Source organism: Procambarus clarkii, chromosome 33, assembly GCF_040958095.1.
Source record: "Procambarus clarkii isolate CNS0578487 chromosome 33, FALCON_Pclarkii_2.0, whole genome shotgun sequence".
NCBI classification, from domain to species: domain Eukaryota; kingdom Metazoa; phylum Arthropoda; class Malacostraca; order Decapoda; family Cambaridae; genus Procambarus; species Procambarus clarkii.
The window spans coordinates 25,767,009-25,782,164 of NC_091182.1; the positions used below are offsets into that span (position 1 = coordinate 25,767,009).

The following is a 15,156-nucleotide window of genomic DNA, read 5'->3' on the forward strand; positions in this document are numbered from 1 at the left end:
GCCAGGAGCAACACAGTCTGCCAGGAGCACCACAGTCTGCCAGGAGCACCACAGTCTGCCAGGGGCACCACAGTCTGCCAGGGGCACCACAGTCTGCCAGGGGCACCACAGTCTGCCAGGGGCACCACAGTCTGCCAGGGGTACCACAGTCTGCCAGGGGCACCACAGTCTGCCAGGGGCACCACAGTCTGCCAGGGGCACCACAGTCTGCCAGGAGCACCACAGTTTGCCAGGGGCACCACAGTCTGCCAAGAGCAACACAGTCTGCCAGGAGCACCACAGTCTGCCAGGAGCACCACAGTCTGCCAGGAGCACTACAGTCTGCCAGGAGCAACACAGTCTGCCAGGAGCAACACTCCCGAGTCTCTGCCACCCAGGCCGCCCCAGCGAGGGAGGCCGCTCCAGCAGGGCAGGCCGCCCCAGCGAGGCAGGCCGCTTCAGCGAGGCAGGCCGCTCCAGCGAGGCAGGCCGCTCCAGCGAGGCAGGCCGCTCCAGCAGGGCAGGCCGCCCCAGCGAGACAAGCCGCCCCAGCGAGGCAGGCCACTCCAGCGAGGCAGGCCGTTAAACGAGGCAGGCCGCTCCAGCGAGGCAGGCCTCCGCAGTAGGGCAAGCCGCTTCAGCAGGACAGGCCGCCCCAGCAGGACAGGCCGCCCCAGCAAGACAGGCCGCCCCAGCGAGGCAGGCCACTCCAGCGAGGCAGGCCATTAAACGAGGCAGGCCGCTCCAGCGAGGCAGGCCGCCCCAGCAGTTCAGGCTGTTCCAGCATGACAGGCCACCCCAGCGTGGCAGGCCGCCCCAGCGTGGCAGGCCGCCCCTGCAGGCCACGCCGCCCCAGCAGGGCAGGAGGCACCCCAGCCCCCACTATGCCGGCGGCAGAGATCACCAGCGGGTGAAAGGCTACGGTGATAAGGACCCGTGGGACTTGCGGTGTGGAATTTTACGCTCATTTAGGTTGGAAACGAACCTTCTGAATGGGGGGTAAATAGCATGCGTTTAGATGCCTGTGTTGGGAATATCCTGCCCACTCACTCCTGTGCATTCTTCCTTTGTGAGGCGATGATTACTGGGAATCAGACCCTGTATGGCATGGCAGATGATGCTATCGGTTTATCTCGGTCAGCATCTTAACCCTGATGCCCCTCTCTCCCTCTATTCCCCCTCCCTTCTCCCTCACCTCCCCTAACCTTCTCCCTTTCCTATCGACCCGTCATGCCTCCTTAAGCTTCGTTAAGACGGCACCCAGGATGACCTCCTATACCCTTCTGGAAGACCCAAAATGTATATGTTTATCTCTCAGAATGTTCGGTAATATGTTTATTGTTTGTGATGTGTGTGTATATATGTATAAACACGTTGTACTGAACGGGGTGAGAATAGCTTGAGCTACCTCATCCCTTTGTGTGTATTTTACCTCAATAAACTTAATGTAATTCCAATTTCAATTTCAATGGTTGGAGTGTAATTACCTAAGTGTAGTTACAGGATGAGAGCTACGCTCGTGGTGTCCCGTCTTCCCAGCACTCTTTGTCATATAACGCTTTGAAAATACTGACGGTCTTGGCCTCAACCACCTTCTCACCTAACTTGTTCCAACCGTCTACCACTCTGTTTGTGAAAGTGAATTTTCTTATATTTCTTCGGCATCTGTGTTTAGCTAGTTTAAACCTATGACCTCTTGTTCTTAAAGCTCCAGGTCTCAGGAAATCTTCCCTATCGATTTTATCAATTCCTGTTACTATTTTGTATGTAGTGTGCTTGAGGCTCAGTGTTTGTGTGATTTGTATGTGATTTTTCATTTATTTACAAACGAGAAGCTGTGTTGTTATCATATGGATTTGGTTCTGAAACCTCAGAATACGGATTACGGACTTGAAACACGATGGAAACAGGACCGGACAGTATTACGCAGAGTTAGTGTGATAGTAATCACACTAACCTGATGTATCAGTGAGCAAATCCGTTGGAGCCGTGATGAAGATTCGAACCTATGCGGTGAGCGTGTCATCCAGGAATTACAGATTACTCTGTTGAAAGAGGAGCGTCAGAGGTAGAACATACCTGGATAACAGAGCCAGAGTGCATGGGAGGATGTGTGTGAAAATCCCGGTCCGGCTTCAGTGGAAGCCTCAGGAAACCCTCGTGAGTTCAGTAGAACTACAGGTTGCAATCTTTATACCATGTTGTGGTCTAGTTGACTTGGGCATGTACGTGGGAACACCCACCACATAGGTTCGAATCCTCATGAGGACAGTATTGTTGATGGGACGGGCGATGCATCTTGTCGATATGGTGAGGCACCTTGATGGGACAGTTAAGTATCTTGAAATGACAGTTAAGCGTCTTGAAGAGACAGTTAAGCATGTCGAAGGGACAGATAAGCGTCTGAAACGGACAGATAAGCGTCTGAAACGGACAGATAAGCGTCTGAAACGGACAGATAAGCGTCTGAAAAGGACAGATAAGCGCCTGAAAAGGACAGATAAGCGTCTGAAAAGCACAGATAAGCGCCTGAAAAGGACAGATAAGCGCCTGAAAAGGACAGATAAGCGCCTGAAAAGGACAGATAAGCGTCTGAAAAGGACAGATAAGCGTCTGAAAAGGACAGATAAGCGTCTGAAAAGCACAGATAAGCGCCTGAAAAGGACAGATAAGCGCCTGAAAAGGACAGATAAGCGCCTGAAAAGGACAGATAAGCGTCTGAAAAGGACAGATAAGCGTCTGAAAAGGACAGATAAGCGTCTGAAAAGGACAGATAAGCGTCTGAAAAGGACAGATAAGCGTCTGAAAAGGACAGATAAGCGTCTGAAAAGGACAGATAAGCGTCTGAAACGGACAGATAAGCGTCTGAAACGGACAGATAAGCGTCTGAAACGGACAGATAAGCGTCTGAAAAAGACAGATAAGCGTCTGAAAAGGCCAGATAAGCGTCTCAAAGGGAAAACTAAACGTTCGAAGGAGACGATTAAGCGACTTGCAGGAGACGGTTAAACGTCTCAAAGATGACGGTTAAGCAGATCGAAGCGACAGTTAAGCGTCTCTAAGGGACGGTTAAGGCTCTCGAAGGGCACAGTTAAGCATCTCAAAGGGACAGTTAAGCAGATCGGAGGGACGGTAATGAATCCCGATGTGACAGTAAACTGTCTAGTTGAACGATAACACAGTCAACGGGACAGTTTTCAGCCAGGACACGATACAAGTGCAATAGACAGGGCCGCTACCACACGCAATAGACAGGGCCGCCACCACACGCAATAGATAGGACCGCCACCACAAGCAATAGACAGGCCCGCCACCACACGCAATAGACAGGGCCGCAACCACACGCAATAGACAGAGCCGCCACCACACACAATAGACAGGGCCGCCAACACACGTGAAAGCTTACCACCGTCTGTTTCTGCTGAAGGGGGAGCGGGACTGGGTAGGGGGGAGGGGTAGGAGTAGGAGTGGGGGGGGGGGGGGGTGTCACCATACGCCAATCCTCTGGTCCTAATTATGGGGTTGTGAATGAAGGGGTCAAGATAAGAGGATGCTAATGTTTTATCTTAGTCGGCATCCACACCCCTTCCTCCCTCCCCCCCCACTCCCATCTTCTCTTCCTACCTCCCTCTCCTGTCTCTCTCTCTCTCTCTCTCTCTCTCTCTCTCTCTCTCTCTCTCTCTCTCTCTCTCTCTCTCTCTCTCTCTCTCTCTCTCTCTCTCTCTCTCAGTCTCTCTCTCTCTCCCTCTCTCCCCCTCCTCCCTCCTTCACGGCGTATATGGTGAGGCGCGTGCCCCTCACATGGGTGGGCTGACGCATCTTGTGTAAAGGAGCGGAGGAAGATACGCAGATGTCTTCCGGCCGACGCGCCCAGCATCAGGTGTATAGAAACTGGGAAGATGGACGAACTGTGTTTTTCCTCAGTGGCAAAGTTTGTCTGTTTATATGTATGGGTGTGTTTGTATGGGTGTATTTGTGTATGTTTGTGCATATATATATATATATATATATATATATATATATATATATGCGAACAAGCCTGAATGGTCCCCAGGCATATATGCAACTGAAAACTCACACCCGATAAGTGACTCGAACCCATACTGCCAGGAGCATTCTGCAACTGGTTTACAGGACCCCTTAACCACTCGACCATCACGACCGGACAAAAGATGATGGTAGCCGAGGCAAATTCCCCATCATCCCGCCGGCACTCTGATGGTAATCTTGGGCATGGTATTTTATCAAATCACCTCATTCTTTGGGGCACACGTGAGGAACACACGTGCTCCCGTGTGTTCCTCGTGAGCCTCCCGAGCAAAAGATGATGGTTCAGTTTGATTTTCTTTAAAGAGGATTGAGTTGTAATCGATCATTGTGTAGTTTTGATCTTTCACTCCAGGTGCCAGGCAGGTCTCCAGGTGTCAGGCTGGTCTCCTGGTGCCTGACTGGTCTCCAGGTGCCTGGCTGGTCTCCTGGTGCCTGGCTGGTCTCCAGGTGCTTGGCTGGTCTCCAGGTGCCTGGCTGGTCTCCTGTTGCCTGGCTGGTCTGCAGGTGCCTGGCTGGTCTCCAGGTGCCTGGCTGGTCTCCAGGTGCTTGGCTAGTCTCCAGGTGTCTGGCTGGTCTCCAGGTGCCTGGCTGGTCTCCTGGTGCCTGGCTAGTCTCCTGGTGCCTGGCTGGTCTCCAGGTGCCTGGCTAGTCTCCTGGTGCCTGGCTGGTCTCCAGGTGCCTGGCTGGTCTCCAGGTGCTTGGCTGGTCTCCAGGTGCCTGGCTGGTCTCCTGGTGCCTGGCTGGTCTGCAGGTGCCTGGCTGGTCTCCAGGTGCCTGGCTGGTCTCCAGGTGCCTGGCTGGTCTCCAGGTGCCTGGCTGGTCTCTTGGTGCCTGACTGGTCTCCTGGTGCCTGGCTGGTCTACAGGTGCTTGGCTGGTCTCCTGGTGCCTGACTGGTCTCCAGGTGCCTGGCTGATCTCCTGGTGCCTGGCTGATCTACAGGTGCCTGGCTGGTCTCCTGGTGCCTGGCCGGCCTCCAGGTGCCTGGCCGCGGTCTCCAGGCGCGAACTCAGACCCGCTTCTCACTTCACAATGAACAGGAACCCATTGAGTCTCGAAGATAAAATATAGGGCCGTGAATCCTGATCCAGTCACGACTTGCGAATCCGAGTCGACCATTTAGATCTCTGAGGCCAGGGAAGAAGTTACCCAAGTACTTAGGAAAGTTTTATTCTTACCATCGTCGTGGCGGCTACGTCGAGATTCAGGAAGCTATTTAAGAACGCCGATCTGCCTAAGAACCCTGCCTCAAGCTACGACACTTCCAGACCAGTCGTAGCTCTACATAATCTGTATATAACTAGTTGGTCTCTACTACATAACCCCGAGGATCGTAATTTAATAATATACAAAAAAACATTTCATAGATGAGTCCCATCAACAAGTAGTCCTTTATGTTAACTATATATGCATTCTCTGCTTGTAATAAATGTCATTTTATGAAATTATAATAAGATTTATCATATCACGATATTATTCCAGTAGTTATTAAGTAAATAAACACGGGTCAACTTGAAATAGGAGAGTAGGTGATGATCCCAGGCAGGACAGGAATGCTTGGAAGCATTTACTATCACCTAATGTCCCTGTTCACCTAGGAGTAAGTATAACTACTCAGGAGCTATACTAATTTGTATAGCGCCCAACCATTTATGTTCCACCCAGAATTCGAACCTGGAATTCTGGACTGTGAGTCGAGAATGACCCCGACTATACTGCTCATACACCAGTACACTCTGGCGCCTGTACCATCACACAAAGAATTATTATATAAATTATTATTTCAAACTTTGTCAGCACACACAGGAAGGTCCTTTGTTGGTTTGCAATGCTAACTAAATCTTTTCTCATAGTCTCATTGGTATTACTTATGTATTTTTTTAATTAAAAATATCACAGCAGTACAGTATGTTATATGATTAATTAATAAATTAATATAAAAAGCTTAGTAATAAAAGCTTTATTACTAAGGTATCACAAGTAGGACTGAAAACAGGAGATTTTTTTACCCGCATGGTTATAAACCCAAGGAACCGCCTACCCGCTGAAGCCATAAATGCCAAACCTGTTAAACTTTAAAATCCAGCTAGAAACTATAATTAAGACACTTGGCGGGACATTTAAAAAACAATCGGCTTTCTGTCTTCGTCGAGGCCACTAGAGAGTTAGTGGCCCTTGGGTAAATTCAGGTAAATATTTATAATAATTTTCAGTGCATCGCGTCTCAATCCTCCAAGCAACAACAAAAGGCACACAGTATCTTATAGAATTATGTAGGTAAAGAAAATATATAACATATATGTTTACTAGAAATTAGTAAACACTTCCGAAACAAGTGCTTTGCTGACCACTTTTGTTTGAACCACAACACGGTAAATGCTTCACCCCCCACGTACTTCATATACAAATAATCGCCAACCAGCCCGTCCTCCAAACAAAAACCCAAAAGCGATTCCATGCATCAACTCGTCCTCGACTCAAGTCCATTCCATCCAATGGTCGACCCCACAGACGCATAAATTAATTTTTACATGCTGTTCATTCAAAACGGAAATTTTCTCAAATCTAAATTAATATTATAGCATATTAGCATATTGTGCACATGTAGGCATAGGTTAGATTAGGTTAGGTGTTTAGGTTCTGTTGGCGATTATTTGGTCCTGTATTTGTTGTACGCGGGTGAAGCATTTACAGCATTGTGATTCGAACAAAATTCGTCAGTGAAGCACTTGTTCCGGAAGTGTTCGAACATCAGCATGATCGTGAACTTGCTAATTTCAAGAATTCCACTTTGTCAGTTCGGTTGATTCCTTTTAGTATTTTGTAAGTTGGGATCATATCACCTCCTTTTCTTCTTTCCTCTACTTTTGGCATATTTGACGCCTCAAACCTCTCCGTGTAACTCTTGTTTTTCAGTTCCGGAAGCCATTTTGTAACATACCTTTGCACCTTTTACAGTTTTTGAATGTGCTTCTTGAGATATGGGCACCATACAACTGCTGCATATTCTAATTTTAGTCTCACAAAATACATGAACAGATTCTTTAGTATTTCACCATTCATATAATTAAAGGCAAGCCTGAAGTTGGGAAGCGACGCATACACTCTCACAATGTTCTTTATGTGTTCCTCTGGCGACAGCTTACTATCCAAAACCACCCCCAAGGTCTTTCTTTGTTACAGTTCAGGTCCTTTCCACATAATTTATAAGCTGTATGTGGTTTATTTTCATCTCTTTCACATTCCACAACAGGCATTTATTCACGTTGAATTTCACGTTCAGCTGCCACCTGTAGCCCTTCTTCTGGTTGGTCTCACGCTAAGCTGGTTCTAGCAGTCATTCTTGCTACTCCCATGTTAGGGTGTCTGTTTTCCTTGTGGATATCCTCCAACATTTATTAACATAACTTAATTCTAACGTTCTTCGTTCCACTTGTGTGGTGAGGTTGATTTCAAGCAGTAGCTCCTTGGAGCTCTTGCCCCTCAGTACCGGTATGTGTCCTTGCCCACCGCATCCTCTCTCTTAATTTCATTATCCAAGACAGCGAGATCTGGTGGTGTTTACAAGCCATTTGCATATTCCGTGGAGCAAGTACGTAGACCCCACTTAAGGAATGTTAACCCAGGAAGAACACACAGTTAAGGAGTGTTACACAGTGGATCTTTTCCTTCAATATTTAAAAGCAGCAATTTTGTAAAGCAACACGGCTCACACAGGCACTTCGAGGGAGAACTCATTAAATCCCGAGACTATTAGCATTCAACAAGTTGGTTGACTCATTACGGAATACGGCGAGCTGGGCCCAGAGTAACGAGGTTCGTTGTGTAGTTCGCAATCGGGCTGACGATCTAAACTTTGCGACGCAACAAGCTCGTAATGACCTAATTAATAGCAACTACATCTTTACAGTCTCCCCCCCCCCCACGAGATAACTAGCCGTCAGTAGGCAAGGGCTTACCGAAGTGGTAATTAGCAGTGGACTCATTACGAAGGTGAGGACGCTGGCGGCGAGGACTAGTCTGGAGGACTAGGTCGTGGCTCTAAAGTTTTAAGTGTTGTGTGTTGTTCTACAGGAGGTATTTACCTCCTGACCTCCCTTAAGCCAAGATGTTAACCTAAAGGGTGTTGAAGTCTTGCCTATACTCGAGGTGGGCCAGGTCCCCCGCCTCAAGGTGGGTACAGGTCCCCCGCCTCAAGGTGGGTACAGGTCCCCCGCCTCAAGGTGGGTACAGGTCCCCCCCCCCTCCCTATCACGGTGGAATTAACATAAATACTGTAGTATATTATTACTATCCACTGCTGGTGGTATAGGCTACGAACATATACCTCCTCATACATGTGGAAGGATTACACCCAGCAGGACCAATTAATATAATACCGTCCATTTCATTTAATTAATTTTAAATAGATCTCTACTAGTAATTTAATAGTTCTCAAACAAATTTCTGTTGAAAAAATTCCCCACATGTTTATGGTTTTTCGAACCTGTATCCTTGTGGTTCATAAATGAATCAGTGTATATATATAAATTATCTAAAATATAGCAGAAAAGTACCCTGCTATAAAACAATTGGTAACCTAACTCAATCAACCTTGTTCAGCAATAACAGTGATTGAGACCACAGCTGCCACTAAATATTATTTGATGTGATGTTGAAGGTAGCAATAGTGGGACGCAGCCCAGAGAACGTGCTTCCATACCTGAGGTAGAAATAAAATATACAGGTCACCAGGAGCTACTGGTCTTGGTACTTTTATAACAATTCAACCGTAACTGCAGCACTAGAGCGGTCCCATCATTTAACCATAATATACGGAGGTGGTAATGATATACACCCTTCAAGTAATCCAGCTGAGATTATCAACAACCTTAGGAGCATAATAAACTTCAAAGCAAATAATTCAACTGTCGTGCTTGGTCTTAAAAGAACCACGCCAACCTTAGGGAGCCGGTCGGCCGAGCGGACAGCACGCTGGACTTGTGATCCTGTGGTCCTGGGTTCGATCCCAGGCGTCGGCAAAAAACAATGGGCAGAGTTTCTTTCACCCTATGCCCCTGTTACCTAGCAGTAAATAGGCACCTGGGTGTTAGTCAGCTGTCACAGGCTGCTTCCTGGGGGTGGAGGCCTGGTCGAGGACCGGGCCACGGGGACAATAATAAAAAAGCCCCGAAATCATCTCAAGATAACCTCAAGATAACCACTAGAATATAATTTTTTTTATTATTATTATATTTACATGTAAAGCATGCTAAGAAATACAATAAAACAAGGTCATGAGAACGAAACATAACACCGGCCTGAAGGACGCACAATAATTACAACACATAGCAAAACAAACCACAGGTCCCAGTCATACACCAATCATACAGCAATCACACAGACTACTCAAAATGCTCAGACTTATCGGCCACTTCGCCGCCGGGAATAGAACACAATACGCCTCCCAAAGCAACATGATGTTATCCGGAACAGGTTTACTATGAATCGTACGAGGATCAGGCATCAACTCCGGCACACCCACAACAAAACACCGAGCCCGCGGAACCCAGATGGAAGAAGGGCTCCATGGAACAGGGTGCACGCGGTCTACAATATCAAACAGCAAGGGGTTCTCAGCATCATACGCCATGCCTGAGGCCAAGACGAGAGGGAGGGGCTTCTTCCCACGGGGACAGGCAATGGGCAGCGCACTGAGAGCCTCCTCGGCTGCCTCACAGGCTCCGCGTCAACTACCGGACGCTGCACCTACAGGGACCCCTCATGCCGGGCATCCTTCTTCAGCACCAGCACGAGGCCACAGCCCGCACCAGCACCCTCACCACCCACGTCCGGAGGAGTGACCACCCCCCCTGCGGAGAACCTTCTGCAGAAGAAAGAACAGGAGGTAAATCATATGCACAAACGTTGTCATCAGCAGGCACATGGACTTCAGCAACCACCATCGACAAAGAGCGCGAAGCACCCGGAACCACCACATCATCGCCCGAAGATCCACCGGCATTGAAATCCTCCACTTCAGCCCAAGCAGTAGAAGAACGCCGGGAACGCTTGAGCTCTGGCCGCACATCCTTAGAGCCGGAGGCAGACCCAGAACCACGGGCTTCACAAGGCGCGCGAACCGATGCCCGTCACAGAACGGCAGCAGCCTCAACCACAGGGGGAACCGGGCCGCACACATCCAGATGCTCCGCAGCCTCACCAGCACCCAGCACAGCCGTGACACCTGGCAAGGGTGCAGGGCCAGTTGCAGCAGCTGAAGACGTCGACGACTTGCAGAGACCATTCGGAAGACCCACGGGAGCAGCTGGGACAGGGACAGGAGCAGGAAGATCAGCCGACGGCACCGTAACAACCAGAGGAGGGGCCGCATCATCCGGAGGACCGCCGGGCGATGCAGGGGGAGCCGCATCAGCCAACGGGACGTCCACATCTTCGCCCACGGAATCCACCCCAACAGGGAGGGGCGGGAAATCCTCCTCCCAGAACAGGTTCAGAGGAGCGACTGCAGCCCCGGAACACCCGGCAGCCTGATGCCCCATCAGGCAACACCGAAAACAGGTACGGGGTTGCCGGGCATAGTATACCCGGACATAGTACCCCAGAAGCCGGACTGAAGAAGGAATGTCAGACCTCAGGCGCATCCCAAGGGTATGAATGTTCATACGCATACCCTTTTACCTCCCCGAGGACAGCATGTTTACCTGCACCTGACGACAGCGCCAAACTGCTGGAAGTAACGCCGGAGTAGGTCCTAGGGAAACTCCAAGGGCGCCCCATGCACACTCACATATGTCAAGGCACCACTATGGTCCGTAATGGTCACAGAGCCGACACCATCCGGCAGCGACAAGGAACGCTCCTCGTAACGGCGGAGGAACTCACGGTACACCTCCTCCCCCCACTAATTTGACAATAACCCAGTGAGCAGTTACCAGTTCAACTCCGTAGACGTCATCCACCAGGACACGGAGCATGACACACATGACAAGTTCAACTACAGGGTAACCAACACGGCCTGTAAACTCCAGGCCCACGGAGTTCACCCTCATAACAGGGGGAAGAAGGCCTCCCATCGCAAGCATGCTACGTCAACGCCAGCCAAGCGGCAACTGCAGGGAGGGGGATGGGGACGCCAACACCCCCAGCCGCTCGGCAAACAACCTAGAATGTAATTGTTGGTGTTAGTTCTGAGTTTTACGCACATACAAATAATAATAATAATTATCGTATCAGAAGAAGGGTATGGCTGGGTGCCATCCATATTCAATTTACTGCATGACAATTCCATGAGAACATGTCTTCAGATGGGGTTAACCTCTCACGAGAATCAGGCATAAGCAGTCAATAAACTAATTAATACCATTAAATTCCACAAGAGGCTGTGGCAACCATAAAGTGTGTACATATATATATATAAATATATATATATATATATATATATATATATATATATATATATATATATATATATATATATATATATATATATATAAGCCTATACTTGCATAAACCACAAGTGAAGATAAACAATCTTTGGACAACACCCACCAGTGGGACTCGAACCCAGAAAGCACAACTACCTTCCAGTAGCTGGCATAACTAGTATGCTTTAACCCACTACGCCATCAGACCTTACAAAAGAAGTAGATAGTTCGAGATATATATATCTCAAACATCTCTACCTCCCGAAGGCACCAGATGAGTGAGGGGTCAGTCTGCAATTTTCGTCAAGCCACTGTCAATGTGAGAGAACTCGTGTCCAGCTTATAAGCCTATACTTGCATAAACCACAAGTGAAGATAAACAATCTTTGGACAACACCCACCAGTGGGACTCGAACCCAGAAAGCACAACTACCTTCCAGTAGCTGGCATAACTAGTATGCTTTAACCCACTACGCCATCAGACCTTACAAAAGAAGTAGATAGTTCGAGATATATATATCTCAAACATCTCTACCTCCCGAAGGCACCAGATGAGTGAGGGGTCAGTCTGCAATTTTCGTCAAGCCACTGTCAATGTGAGAGAACTCGTGTCCAGCTTATAAGCCTATACTTGCATAAACCACAAGTGAAGATAAACAATCTTTGGACAACACCCACCAGTGGGACTCGAACCCAGAAAGCACAACTACCTTCCAGTAGCTGGCATAACTAGTATGCTTTAACCCACTACGCCATCAGACCTTACAAAAGAAGTAGATAGTTCGAGATATATATATCTCAAACATCTCTACCTCCCGAAGGCACCAGATGAGTGAGGGGTCAGTCTGCAATTTTCGTCAAGCCACTGTCAATGTGAGAGAACTCGTGTCCAGCTTATAAGCCTATACTTGCATAAACCACAAGTGAAGATAAACAATCTTTGGACAACACCCACCAGTGGGACTCGAACCCAGAAAGCACAACTACCTTCCAGTAGCTGGCATAACTAGTATGCTTTAACCCACTACGCCATCAGACCTTACAAAAGAAGTAGATAGTTCGAGATATATATATCTCAAACATCTCTACCTCCCGAAGGCACCAGATGAGTGAGGGGTCAGTCTGCAATTTTCGTCAAGCCACTGTCAATGTGAGAGAACTCGTGTCCAGCTTATAAGCCTATACTTGCATAAACCACAAGTGAAGATAAACAATCTTTGGACAACACCCACCAGTGGGACTCGAACCCAGAAAGCACAACTACCTTCCAGTAGCTGGCATAACTAGTATGCTTTAACCCACTACGCCATCAGACCTTACAAAAGAAGTAGATAGTTCGAGATATATATATCTCAAACATCTCTACCTCCCGAAGGCACCAGATGAGTGAGGGGTCAGTCTGCAATTTTCGTCAAGCCACTGTCAATGTGAGAGAACTCGTGTCCAGCTTATAAGCCTATACTTGCATAAACCACAAGTGAAGATAAACAATCTTTGGACAACACCCACCAGTGGGACTCGAACCCAGAAAGCACAACTACCTTCCAGTAGCTGGCATAACTAGTATGCTTTAACCCACTACGCCATCAGACCTTACAAAAGACGTAGATAGTTCGAGATATATATATCTCAAACATCTCTACCTCCCGAAGGCACCAGATGAGTGAGGGGTCAGTCTGCAATTTTCGTCAAGCCACTGTCAATGTGAGAGAACTCGTGTCCAGCTTATAAGCCTATACTTGCATAAACCACAAGTGAAGATAAACAATCTTTGGACAACACCCACCAGTGGGACTCGAACCCAGAAAGCACAACTACCTTCCAGTAGCTGGCATAACTAGTATGCTTTAACCCACTACGCCATCAGACCTTACAAAAGAAGTAGATAGTTCGAGATATATATATCTCAAACATCTCTACCTCCCGAAGGCACCAGATGAGTGAGGGGTCAGTCTGCAATTTTCGTCAAGCCACTGTCAATGTGAGAGAACTCGTGTCCAGCTTATAAGCCTATACTTGCATAAACCACAAGTGAAGATAAACAATCTTTGGACAACACCCACCAGTGGGACTCGAACCCAGAAAGCACAACTACCTTCCAGTAGCTGGCATAACTAGTATGCTTTAACCCACTACGCCATCAGACCTTACAAAAGAAGTAGATAGTTCGAGATATATATATCTCAAACATCTCTACCTCCCGAAGGCACCAGATGAGTGAGGGGTCAGTCTGCAATTTTCGTCAAGCCACTGTCAATGTGAGAGAACTCGTGTCCAGCTTATAAGCCTATACTTGCATAAACCACAAGTGAAGATAAACAATCTTTGGACAACACCCACCAGTGGGACTCGAACCCAGAAAGCACAACTACCTTCCAGTAGCTGGCATAACTAGTATGCTTTAACCCACTACGCCATCAGACCTTACAAAACAAGTAGATAGTTCGAGATATATATATCTCAAACATCTCTACCTCCCGAAGGCACCAGATGAGTGAGGGGTCAGTCTGCAATTTTCGTCAAGCCACTGTCAATGTGAGAGAACTCGTGTCCAGCTTATAAGCCTATACTTGCATAAACCACAAGTGAAGATAAACAATCTTTGGACAACACCCACCAGTGGGACTCGAACCCAGAAAGCACAACTACCTTCCAGTAGCTGGCATAACTAGTATGCTTTAACCCACTACGCCATCAGACCTTACAAAAGAAGTAGATAGTTCGAGATATATATATCTCAAACATCTCTACCTCCCGAAGGCACCAGATGAGTGAGGGGTCAGTCTGCAATTTTCGTCAAGCCACTGTCAATGTGAGAGAACTCGTGTCCAGCTTATAAGCCTATACTTGCATAAACCACAAGTGAAGATAAACAATCTTTGGACAACACCCACCAGTGGGACTCTAAGGTCTGATGGCGTAGTGGGTTAAAGCATACTAGTTATGCCAGCTACTGGAAGGTAGTTGTGCTTTCTGGGTTCGAGTCCCACTGGTGGGTGTTGTCCAAAGATTGTTTATCTTCACTTGTGGTTTATGCAAGTATAGGCTTATAAGCTGGACACGAGTTCTCTCACATTGACAGTGGCTTGACGAAAATTGCAGACTGACCCCTCACTCATCTGGTGCCTTCGGGAGGTAGAGATGTTTGAGATATATATATCTCGAACTATCTACTTCTTTTGTAAGGTCTGATGGCGTAGTGGGTTAAAGCATACTAGTTATGCCAGCTACTGGAAGGTAGTTGTGCTTTCTGGGTTCGAGTCCCACTGGTGGGTGTTGTCCAAAGATTGTTTATCTTCACTTGTGGTTTATGCAAGTATAGGCTTATAAGCTGGACACGAGTTCTCTCACATTGACAGTGGCTTGACGAAAATTGCAGACTGACCCCTCACTCATCTGGTGCCTTCGGGAGGTAGAGATGTTTGAGATATATATATCTCGAACTATCTACTTCTTTTGTAAGGTCTGATGGCGTAGTGGGTTAAAGCATACTAGTTATGCCAGCTACTGGAAGGTAGTTGTGCTTTCTGGGTTCGAGTCCCACTGGTGGGTGTTGTCCAAAGATTGTTTATCTTCACTTGTGGTTTATGCAAGTATAGGCTTATAAGCTGGACACGAGTTCTCTCACATTGACAGTGGCTTGACGAAAATTGCAGACTGACCCCTCACTCATCTGGTGCCTTCGGGAGGTAGAGATGTTT

General features: G+C 47.8%; 2 protein-coding genes across 2 annotated transcripts; both read left to right on the forward strand.

The window, feature by feature from the left end:
- The first annotated feature begins 2,286 nt into the window (after positions 1-2,286).
- Positions 2,287-2,988, forward strand: LOC123753736 (golgin subfamily A member 6-like protein 2). Its single transcript, XM_045735697.1, has one exon. It carries the CDS (start codon positions 2,287-2,289, stop codon positions 2,986-2,988), a length of 702 nt encoding a protein of 233 aa, XP_045591653.1.
- Positions 2,989-9,791: 6,803 nt separating this feature from the next.
- On the forward strand, positions 9,792-10,562 carry LOC138370767 (protein SPT2 homolog). Its single transcript, XM_069335368.1, has one exon. The coding sequence runs from the start codon at positions 9,792-9,794 to the stop codon at positions 10,560-10,562; it is 771 nt and encodes a 256-aa protein (XP_069191469.1).
- Positions 10,563-15,156: the final 4,594 nt, after the last annotated feature.